This window comes from Hordeum vulgare, chromosome 3H (assembly GCF_904849725.1).
Source record: "Hordeum vulgare subsp. vulgare chromosome 3H, MorexV3_pseudomolecules_assembly, whole genome shotgun sequence".
NCBI classification, from domain to species: domain Eukaryota; kingdom Viridiplantae; phylum Streptophyta; class Magnoliopsida; order Poales; family Poaceae; genus Hordeum; species Hordeum vulgare.
In genome coordinates this window covers 520,705,663-520,716,660 of record NC_058520.1, presented here as the reverse complement: position 1 = coordinate 520,716,660, position 10,998 = coordinate 520,705,663, and the positions used below count along the sequence as shown (strand labels likewise).

The following is a 10,998-nucleotide window of genomic DNA, read 5'->3' as shown; positions in this document are numbered from 1 at the left end:
TTCATCGAGTCCAAGCTCATGAATTTTTTTACCTTCGTTTGAAGAACAACTGTGGCACACACCTAATGATTTGGAAAAGATCCTGCATTTCCTATGGCACAGCCAAACAACATTTATACATGTTCCTGTGTTTTCAGTTCATATAGGATATACTCCGTTCAGAGCATCTCTAGCAGACCCCGTATAAGTGGTCAAACCAGTAATTGTTTTGCGTTTTACAGTTTTGGTCGAAAAAAGTGTCCAGAACAGAAACGTATAAGTGGTCCAACTCGTAATTGTTTTAAGGGGCACGGAAAAGCCACACCCGAAACCCTTATGTTTGAAGGTTGGAAGGCCGAACCGAGGGGGCCCCGTATACCGGTCAAATCTCGTCGGAGCAAACACGCCGCCGCGGAGATTTCCGGAATCCGCCCTAAACTCGTCGGAATTCATCACCGCACACCAAAAAGGCCGCTAGACACCGCAATCGATCGCCGCCGGTTTGAATTGGACGAGCTCGACCTCGCCGTGGCCTCCCATGACCTCAGCCTGGCTGCCGGAATCCTCCCGGCACGGCCGGCAAAGGGGCACGGCTCGGCTGGCAATGGAGCAGGACAGTGTTGGCGGGCGACGGGGCATGGCCGGCGGGCGACAAGACGTGGCCGGCGAGGGTGGGCGCGGCCGGCGTGGTGATGGGGCGCGGCCGACGGGGTTGGACGTGGCCGGCGTGGCCGGCACGGCCGACTGAGGGAAGCGGTGGCGGCCGCCGGACCGGAGGAAGGCGCTCTTTATCCCAGTTTTACAGTTTCTGTTCGGCCGTAGCTAAAATGGACCCTTAAAATGCCTTTTTTTACCCGTATCCCAGTTTTACAGTTTGCGTTTTTACGGGGTTTGCTAGAGATGCTCTCAGAAGATGTCTCCGCTTCAGAATATAAGGTGTATTGATTTCCGTGCAAGTCAACTTTGAATGTTTGACTAAGATTATAGAATATAATAACAACATCTGCAATACATAACAGAGAAAATATGAAATTACTTTTCATGATGGATCAAATGATATAAATTTTGTATTGTGGGTGTTGATATATTTTTTCTGAAAACTCGGTCAAACATGCACTCGTTTGACTTCTGAAAAAACAAATACACCTTGTATAAAGGAACAGAGGGAGTATTTAACATGCCATGACACCAAATTCCTGCATTTTCTATTCTTATGTTGCATTTTTGAAATCTCGCAAACCAAAGAGGCCCTTAGAATTATAGAACTGCCCACTTATTTTTCATTGTTCTTCAGTGTCACTTTGAAAGGAACCTCAATAATCAGGTCCTGTCACTCGCAGATAGTGAGGTGTGAAAGCCAAAAGTTAGGTAGCACACCATCCATCACCCACCGTACACCACGAAAGGCTCTCTGTCCAAAGGAGCAGTTAAATATCTCCATGCCAGGGGATGGTTCTTCTCCTGCTTATTATAATCGGTTTTGTTGACGATGATGAGTCTCCTGAACTGGATTGCACGACCATAAGAAGAACCTTCTCCTAACATGACTAACCATAGTTAACCAGAGACGCGCTTGCAAAGTCCAGACTGAAATTTTCAGAATACCTTTCTGGCTTGGTTTCACATGAACAGAATTCACCACCTGCTAGTTGCTACTTTGCCCAGAATAAGGAAAATGCATGGAAATGGCCAAGCATCTTCGGGTGAACAAGTCAACACGTCCCAAAAAGCACATGGCCCTCAGTCCTCACTAGTGTCTACTCCTTTCAGCCTTTCTTCCCCGTCTTCCTTCTCACACAGAGAAACAACTGATAAACAAGGAAACAAGCTCCCATGGCAGCAGAGGCAATTTTAGGAGCCTTCATGCAAACCCTGTTCCAGAAATTATCGGAAGCACTTCTCGACCACTTCAAGTCTTGCAGGGGCATCCATGGCAAGCTGGAGAGCCTCTCTCAGATTCTCTCTCAGCTACAGGCCTTCCTCGATGACGCCGAGGCGAAGCAGCTGGCGGACGCGTCCGTGCGGGGATGGCTAGCGAAGCTCAAGGACGTCGCATACGACCTAGATGATCTGCTCGACAGGTATACAGCCAAGATTATGTATCTGAAGAAGAGGAAGGTGAAACTGTCCACCAAGGCAAGTGTCGGTTCCCCTTCTTCCTTCCTGCGTAAGAATATGTGCCAGTACAGGATAAAGCGTAAGATTAGCGGAATACTGGAGCGGTTGGATAAAATCGCAAGAGAACGCGACACGATCGGGCTCCAGATGTTGGGTGAAATGAGCAGGCGTGAGACGTCGGAGAGGCCACAGTCGAGCTCTCTTGTGGATGGTTCAGCTCTGTTTGGCAGGGAGGGAGACAGAGAGGAAATGGTGAGGCTCATGCTCTCTGAGAATGGACACACTTCCTGCAATGTTTGTGTGATTCCAGTTGTTGGCATGGGGGGGCTTGGTAAGACGACTCTTATGCAGATGGTGTACAATGATGAGAGAGTGATAGAACACTTTGAGTTGAGGATCTGGATCTATGTGTCTGAATGTTTTGATGGGAGAAAGCTAACACAAGAAACTCTCGAGGCTGCTGCTTATGACGAATCCTTTCCTAGCACCAACATGAATATGCTGCAGGAAACACTCTCTAGAGTATTGCGGGGCAAGAGGTATTTGCTTGTCTTGGACGATGTTTGGAATGAAGACTATGACAAATGGCTCAGTTATAGAGCAGCCTTAATTTCAGGAGGGCTTGGAAGCAAGATAGTGGTTACAACACGCAATGATAATGTTGGCAGAATCATGGGAGGGATAGAGCCCTACAAGTTACAGCAACTATCGGATGATGACAGCTGGTCCGTATTCAAGAACCATGCATTCAGGGATGGTGATTGCAGCACATACTCACAGCTGGAGGTGATAGGAAGGCAAATTGTGAAGAAGCTGAAGGGATTGCCTCTCGCATCGAAAGCATTAGGGAGCCTCCTCTTCTGCAAAGCAGATGAAGAGGAGTGGAAGGGGATACTAAGAAGTGATATATGGGAGCTACCAGCAGATAAAAATAACATATTGCCAGCTCTGCGGCTAAGCTACAACCATTTGCCACCACATCTCAAGCAGTGCTTTGCATTCTGTTCCGTATATCCAAAAGATTATATATTCAGTAAAGAGAAGTTGGTTAAGATTTGGCTAGCACTTGGTTTCATCAGGCAATCTAGAAAGAAGATACTGGAGGATTCTGGTAATGCATATTTTCATGAGCTGGCAAGCAGGTCTTTTTTCCAGCCCTACAAGGAGAACTATGTGATGCATGATGCAATGCATGACCTTGCTATATCAGTTTCCATGGAACACTGTGAACGATTTGAGGATGGGACAAGATACGACAATGCCATAAAGACCCGTCATCTTTCATTTCCATGCACCAGTGTCAGGACCAGGCATTTTGATCCACTGTATGGGTTTAAGAAGTTAAGAACACTAATTCTTATGCATGGATACAATTCTAAGATGTCTCGGTTTCCTGATGGTGTCTTTATGAAACTTCAGTTCCTTAGAGTTCTTGATATGCATGGAAGAGGTCTTAAGGAATTACCAGAGTCTATAGGGAATCTGAAACAACTTCGCTTCCTAGATCTCAGCAGCACTGAAATAAAAACATTACCAGCATCTATTGTCAAGCTCTATAACTTGCAAATATTGAAGCTGAACAACTGCAGCTCACTAAGGGAAGTGCCACATGGCATTACTAAGCTCACTAATCTGCGCCACTTAGAGGGAAGCACAAGGCTACTGTCAAGGATACCAGGAATCGGAAATTTAATCTGCCTACAGGAATTAGAAGAATTTGTTGTCTTGAAACGCTCCGGACACAACATCACAGAATTAAGAAACATGGATCAGCTGCAAGGAAAACTTACCATTCGTGGCCTCAACAATGTGGCTGATGAACAAGATGCAATTTGTGCGAAGCTGAAAACCAAAGAACATCTTCGAGCTCTACACTTTATATGGGATGAGGACTGCAAACTTCCTCCTTCAGATCAGCAAGATGAAATTCTGGAAGGCCTTCAACCACATATTGATCTCAAGGAATTGATGATTAAAGGTTTTCCAGGGGCGAGGTTCCCGAGCTGGCTTGCTACTTCATTTCTTCCTAATCTGCAAACCACCCATATATGCAACTGCAGATGCACAGTTCTCCCGCCATTAGGCCAACTTCCTTTTCTCAAAAATCTTAATATAGCAGGAGCAACTGAGGTGACACAAATTGGACACGAGTTCACAGGACTTGGGCAAATAAAATGTTTTCCAGCATTAGAAGAGCTTCTGTTGGAAGATATGCCTAAGCTCGGAGAGTGGATTTTTGATGATGCTGATCAGTTGTTCCCTCAATTAACTGAACTTGGTCTCATCAATTGCCCCAAGCTGAAAAAGTTGCCCCCTGTTCCACCAACACTTACAACACTGAGGATAGATGAAGCTGGACTTGAGTCACTTCCAGATCTTCAAAAAGAAGCTTGTCCGTCTTCTCTAACGTTTCTATACATCAATGGTTGCCCGAATCTAACATCTCTGCGTGTAGGCTTGCTTTCACATAATCTGACAGCCCTCAAGAGTCTAACAGTAGCCCACTGTGAAGAGCTTGTTTCGCTACCAGAAGAGTGTTTCCGTCCACTTACATCACTTCAGTTCCTGCACATCTACGAGTGCCCTTGCCTGGTACCTTGGACAGCCCTGGAGCGAGGCTTGCTTCCCGCTTCAGTTGAAGAAATCCGTCTAACATCATGCTCTCTGTTAGCACATGTACTTCTAGATGGCCTACAATACCTTCCTCGTCTCAAGCATTTTCAGATTGCTGACTACCAAATTGCTGACTACCGTGACATCAGTAACTTTCCACTGGAGCTTTTACCTCACACACTCCAGTTCTTAGACATATCACGCTGTGATGACCTCCAGTGTTTGCCTCCTAGTCTGCATAAAGTCTCCTCACTTGAAACGCTACATATCTCCAACTGCCGTGAGCTTGAAAGCTTGCCAGAAGAAGGTCTGCCCAGGGGGCTCAAGGAGCTTTACATCAATCAATGCCCAAAAATTAAGCAAAGATGCCAAGAAGGTGGGATGGACCGAGTCAAGATAGCTCACATCAGAGACATCGAGATTGATGGGGATGTTATTGTGCTTGAGCAGATATAGAAGGTGACACATTTTCTCATAATGACATTGATGCTGCAATCTTATTTGTTTTCTTCCAATATTAGTCTCAATAAAGAGTAAAATTTCTGTTGCAAGCTACAACTGTGATTAAATATCTAAACTGATGCGACGATGGTTTCTTCATGAGCAAGCAGTTCGAGTTTATATATCGCAACAGTCATAGGGTGGTTAATCAAACTAGGAGGAAAGAAACAAAATAGACCATCAAAATATTAGACATACTGTGAACTAGTTCTTCTGATAAATCTCTTTGTAGCTTGGTGATAGTAATTAACTACTAGAAAGTGATTAATGACCATGAGTGTAATAGTGTACTAGAAAGTAAAAACCATGAAAAGAAGTAGTGTTATGAAGTAACATGTGCATTACTCACATGCTAAATACCCAGCTGAATCATCACACTTGTACTTATCAGCTTACATCATTGCTTGGGTCAATTGAGGTTTCTTGGGTCAAGTGAGGTTGCTACCAGAATTTATCCCCCAATTGCCCCTAAAAAGAAGAATTTATCTTTTTTTTATGCGGGGATAAAAAAAGAAGAATTTATCTTACAACTACAGCAACAATTTGGTTAAAATCAATCCTCATTGTGACTATTTCTCTCCGGTTGCGCAGTCTAGCACTCTTAATGTCGACTTGACAGCATGCGCACGAACTGAAACTGCAGTTTTGGTTGGCACGCAATGGGGGTTAGGCTAGGGTACTCACATCACATGTTGGTGTCGTGCAGGTTGGAGCGGACAATGTGAGCGGCGCCGGCGGCAGGATGAGAAAGCGACGGCGCGGGCGTCCTGGCCGCGCTCGCCTTTACGCCTCTCCTCCGGCGAGGGGCAGCCGGCGAGGCCATGTGCCGGAGGTTGGCCACGGCCGCGGCCGCGTCCCCACGGTGGGAGGTGGGGTGGGGACGCACCTCAACAACTGTCGTGGCAAATTGCAGAAAACACCCTGCTCGGCGCTCGCAACCAAACCAGACACGCACCCTTGGCCGGCCCCACCCTGGCAGCGAGTCGTCGCCTTTTCCCCCCAAGCGAAACGGCGCGACCCCACCGGTGGGTTTAGTAGGGTTTGGACTCGCCGCTCGGCTCGGCTCGGCTCCGCTCCCATGGAGGCGGCGGAAGATGCCGGCGGCGCCCGCTCCACGGCCCGGAAGCTGGTGCCGTGGTCGAGCTGGGCGGAGTGGCGCCTCGTCCGCGACGCCATCTTCTCCCCCTACCCTGACCCTGGCGCCGCTCTTCGCAGGGTAGGTGTCCTCTTCCTGAAGCCCCCCCAGAATTGTCAGGTGGATGGTGCGAAACCTGACTCCTCCGTTGGTGCAGATAGCGGCGTGGCGGAGCAGGGGATGCCTCCCCATCCCCGTGGAGGTCACCGCGGCCCTCTTCGAGATAAGGCTGCGGGATCCCTTCTTCCGGTATGTTGTTTTGACCCACAGTTCCAACCTTTTTTTTCTCTTGCGTGTGGACGGATTTGGGACGAAGTTGTATGTGATGGAAACTTTTCCTCTCTAGGAATGGAGTGGCTTCGGATGATAAGCTGGAGTCAGACGAGATGCTCGCCTTGCTGTACAGCATGGCAATCATCAGGTGAGGACATTCCTGGTGCTATTTATTTTCGCCTTATGTGTGGAAACTGAATAGTACTGGCGATTTACTTGCGGGAAAATGAGCCAGTGGTATTGTCGCGGTGCCAAAGGAGAAACAACGCATTTTATTAGCTGGGTTCAGATGGGTGACACATCTTGTTGTGCAAAGAGGTGGACTGTGCAAGCAGTCCAGGGGAACAAATTAGTATTCGTGAGTCGCTATTCTTAAAGCTGTTTTTCATATTTTTCATGTGGTCCAGACATTCTTCTCGAATAGGAGATTTTGATGAAAGAACGTAGTTTACTTCTGCAGATCATCAGGAGCTTAATCATAGTCATTCTGATGCAATAGAATTAGAGGCTGCTAGAAGTCTAGAACATACTTTGGTGTCAATATGTTGGGGTACCAACATATTAGATGAACATGCGTCAAAACACCGGTCTGTTGTTATTAGATGAACGCCAAAACGAAATGAAATCTACCCAACCAAAATGGTGGCACTAACCAAAGTTTCTCCGCTTTACTTTTTCTATATCTGATTTTAAAACTATCATATGTTGTTCACTTCCATCATATTCTTCGCATGGTTTTCGAGTCGGGACTCATGCGAGTCGCTCAGGGGTAGCGACTCGGAAAGAGTCGAGCCTGTAGTTGTGACTAGTCGTGACTCGCTTTTCGAGTCGACCTTGCTGTTGCGACTCATAGACTAGTCGAGCGACTCGAAATCCATGATTCTTCAGCTCAGTTTGTGGTAGCTGCCGGAACTGTGCTTATCCATTAAGCTGCTGTGAAAGAAAGTTGTGAAAAATATATTGCTCTGTTTAGTATATCATACAAGTTAGATAAATTTTGTAAGCCCGCAGTTTCACTTTCCTCACATATGTTTGGAGCCATCTGTTTGCAAGTTGATTGTACACAGATATCCAAATGGACAAGTATCTAGAAGCGTCTCAACAAGGTAATATTATCATAATCCAAAACAATGTCAAATTCTCAGAGGAAAGAGTGCCCAACTTAGCTCCAAGTTGCCAACAAGCAGTTACTAACACTGCAATCTAGATGCACATGTCAACACTACTGAGAATTCCTGCTTTTATTAAATAAAAAAACTGTACTGTAGACCTCTGATAAGATTAGAAACTGAATGTCTGCCTGATCAGGGGAAGACCTCAACAGCGATGACTATGTACAAGGCTTATTTTCTACTTTTATTTAATCTGTTCCCAGGCTTGTAAATGGTTTTATGGAGAGCCCGCACAAGGAAACTGGTCGTTCAATATCTGATTTAGCTGAGACTGTTGGAGTACCACGAATTCTCGTTGACATTCGTCATGGTTAGTAAATTCTGTCTATTGTATCTAGATTAGTTTGCACTATTGTAATTCAGTGCTAATGAAGATATATATCGCATGCATGCAGAAAGTTCACATCGCGGCATCCCCTCTCTGCGACTGCTACATTTGGCAGCCATTAAGGTACACTGAGTTGATTGATTAGTATTTCTTAGACATCTACTCCCTCCATTCCTAAATATAAGACCTTTTAGAGATTGCACTATAAACTACATACGGATGTATATAGACATATTTTAGAGTGTACATTCACTCATTTTGCTCCGTATGTAGTCTCCTAATGAAATCTCTAAAAGGTCTTATATTTTGGAACGGAGGGAGTAGCTAATTATTTTGTTTCTCTCTGGATGTTGGCTTTGGTATTAAATCAAATAACATAATTTTTAGAGTTGCTGGTATGTTTTGTCAGTGATTCTGCATCTTTAACAAATTGAGATTACTTTCAGGCATTTGATTGGTTGAAGTGTAATTACTGGGATTCCCAGACTAGTGCAATTCCTGATGTTCGACTAGAACTAAGCTCAGTATTGCATGATATTGCTCAATTCCTGAAGGGAAAAGATTCTGAAAATGCAAAATCAGGTTCCAAAAGGAAACGTGAGTATCGTCATCCTGTAGCATGAACTCTGATTAAGCTTGGCACTTGGGCTTGTTCTGTTTCTTTGGGATATGGGTTGTCAGAGATAGGTTTTCTCTACTTTGGTTTGTCCTCAGATTTTTTCTGTGTTCAGTGAGAGACTAATGCTTTCTTGATTACTTAATCTGGATTGATTTACTGATATCTTCAATTAATCTGAACTGCCCAGAAGTTTTACATATATTAGTGCTGGAATAACTATTCTTATCGTCATCTGTTTACTGCCATCTATTGATCTGCTTTGTGAATATACTCTAGTTAATTTGTTTTCCACCACCTGATAGTGACATGAATATCAATTATTTGTAGTATTTATGACAACAAAACTGTGGGTAGTGCTTCAAGATATGACATAATTATTTTTAATTACAACTGTCTCTCAGCCCAATGTATCTCATGATCAGGATAGCTCAGTATTAATTGAGTTTTTTTCTATATTGCAGGTTCCCAAAAACATATTTTAAATGCCATAAAATATGTACGTCGACTTTACTACACATGTCCCTCTGAGGCTATCTCTGTTCTTTTGGAGTTCTTTCAGCTCGATGCCCCAGAAATCTCTGACAGCGATGTACATCAAGCTGATAGTTTGGATGGAAATCCCTCATCTGATGTTCAAAGTCAGAATCAAATATCAAATGGAGATATGAAAACCATAATAACAAAACTATCAGAAAAAGAACCAAGAGTGCTTCTTGGCTTACTAAAGTCAATAATTGAAATGATTGAGGCCAGGAATGACCTTGAACACAAAGGTACTGCCCTGATATTTGGGTGTCCTAATTTCGGTTTTCTACCATCTCTGCAACCTTATTTACTTGGTTTATACCAATAGTTTGCTTTACATCACAATCCTGGACTGGATGGCTTGCTATGCTTTATTTCGTTGTTCAAACTAGATGCTAGCATATCCATTCATGGCTCTTGTAGACTTTTGTTTGTACAGATATACTGATCTTATTAGTTTCGTTATATGTATAGGTGGATCATATGCATGCCTGCCAGCTGAGTCACCAACAATGAAAAGCTTGTGCTCCCTCGTTCTATGGATTGTCGCAAGCATAAAAGAGTTAAAGGATTCCGGCCGTATTGGACTTGTCCACGAGATAGGAGTACTCTCTTCAGACAAGAACGCTGTCCCTCGTTTCTGTCTCGCAAAACTTCTGCAGAAGTTCTTGACTTTGCCCGTTATAGGTGAAAGATGCATTGCAGATGCAGCACTATTGCTGATTGAGATGGCCAGCAATAATAACGTGAAGGAGAAACTGAGGAAGCTTCCTTTGTTGTCCCTGCGAAGGTCACCCAAAGATTGTACCCTCATTGAATCCAGAATCTTGTCCAATGGACAAGAATCGGTTGAAAGCGCAACACAGAAGCTGGAAGCGTTCAAGTTGCAGCTGAGGAAACCAGATAATGCGAGTATAGCTGAAAACGGCACCGAGGGTACTTTCAACACAAGCGTGCCAGAGAAACGTAATAGGTGGTCTGTAGCGAAGTCCTGGACCCCCTGTCCGTTAGGCATGATACCTTGTTCATATAGTTCAACTGCTGTTCTTCCTGTCCTTGATATCATTGATGATGAACTGGAGCATGACACAGCTGAACATGGAAATTTTGAGGATGATGGTCAGATTGAAATTGCTGACCCCGAGAAGCAGTTGGATGATGAAGGCTTTCTAGAAATATCAAGATCGCCACCTGAACATGGGATTTCTGTTATGCCAGAACTGATCCATGGTCTCAAGGGTACATTACTGGTTGGTGGCGTGTGGAAAAAGGTGACTGAAGAAGAGTTGCTCTCCATAAAGTCAAGCATGAAAATTTTGTTGTGATATTGGCTAGTTATTCTCGCCCCTCTGCAGTAAAATATTTTTCTTCTGTAATCGATCGAATGGTAGCTTTTTCTTGGGGTATAAGAAAACCCTCTTTAATCAGCTCTGCTCAGTTCCTTCACAATTTGGGACAATAGAGAGTTTTTCTGTTACTACTGGGAGAATCTTTTCGCCATAGTTAAAACGCTCGTCTAAGTCTAAAGTACGTACAGCCAGTCATGTCAATTTCCTCCAGTGGACAAGAGGCAGCTAGTTCTGGGCTTACGAGTCTGTGTTTAGGACCATCAGTTTCGGGCTGCTTAATAACCGAGATCGGGGCTGCTTAATAACCGAGATCCAGGAGATCCTTTGATCGGCCTCGCCTGAGCCAGGACGGGCTCCTTTGTACGTATATGCCAGAAGCAGCAGCA

General features: G+C 44.6%; 2 protein-coding genes across 2 annotated transcripts; both read left to right on the top strand.

The window, feature by feature from the left end:
• The first annotated feature begins 750 nt into the window (after positions 1–750).
• LOC123444646 (disease resistance protein RGA2-like) lies at positions 751–5,195 on the top strand. The gene has a single exon (XM_045121436.1). It carries the CDS (start codon positions 1,813–1,815, stop codon positions 5,164–5,166), a length of 3,354 nt encoding a protein of 1,117 aa, XP_044977371.1. The 5' UTR covers positions 751–1,812; the 3' UTR covers positions 5,167–5,195.
• Positions 5,100–10,690, top strand: LOC123444647. The gene is made up of 9 exons (XM_045121437.1): positions 5,100–5,169; positions 5,918–6,427; positions 6,504–6,595; positions 6,693–6,767; positions 7,995–8,101; positions 8,187–8,242; positions 8,566–8,716; positions 9,200–9,511; positions 9,738–10,690. Exons 2-9 carry the CDS (start codon positions 5,954–5,956, stop codon positions 10,586–10,588), a joined length of 2,118 nt encoding a protein of 705 aa, XP_044977372.1. The 5' UTR covers positions 5,100–5,169; positions 5,918–5,953; the 3' UTR covers positions 10,589–10,690.
• The last annotated feature ends 308 nt before the right edge of the window (positions 10,691–10,998 follow it).

What these genes read in the sequence shown, in the direction of transcription:
- LOC123444646 (XM_045121436.1), top strand. Translation starts at nt 1,813, where the DNA reads ATGGCAGCAGAGGCAATTTTAGGAGCCTTCATGCAAACCCTGTTCCAG.
- LOC123444647 (XM_045121437.1), top strand. Translation starts at nt 5,954, where the DNA reads ATGAGAAAGCGACGGCGCGGGCGTCCTGGCCGCGCTCGCCTTTACGCC. An exon ending in CTGCGGGATCCCTTCTTCCG is followed by an intron (nt 6,596 to 6,692) that starts GTATGTTGTTTT and finishes TTTCCTCTCTAG; the next exon opens with GAATGGAGTGGCTTCGGATG. An exon ending in GAATGACCTTGAACACAAAG is followed by an intron (nt 9,512 to 9,737) that starts GTACTGCCCTGA and finishes TTATATGTATAG; the next exon opens with GTGGATCATATGCATGCCTG.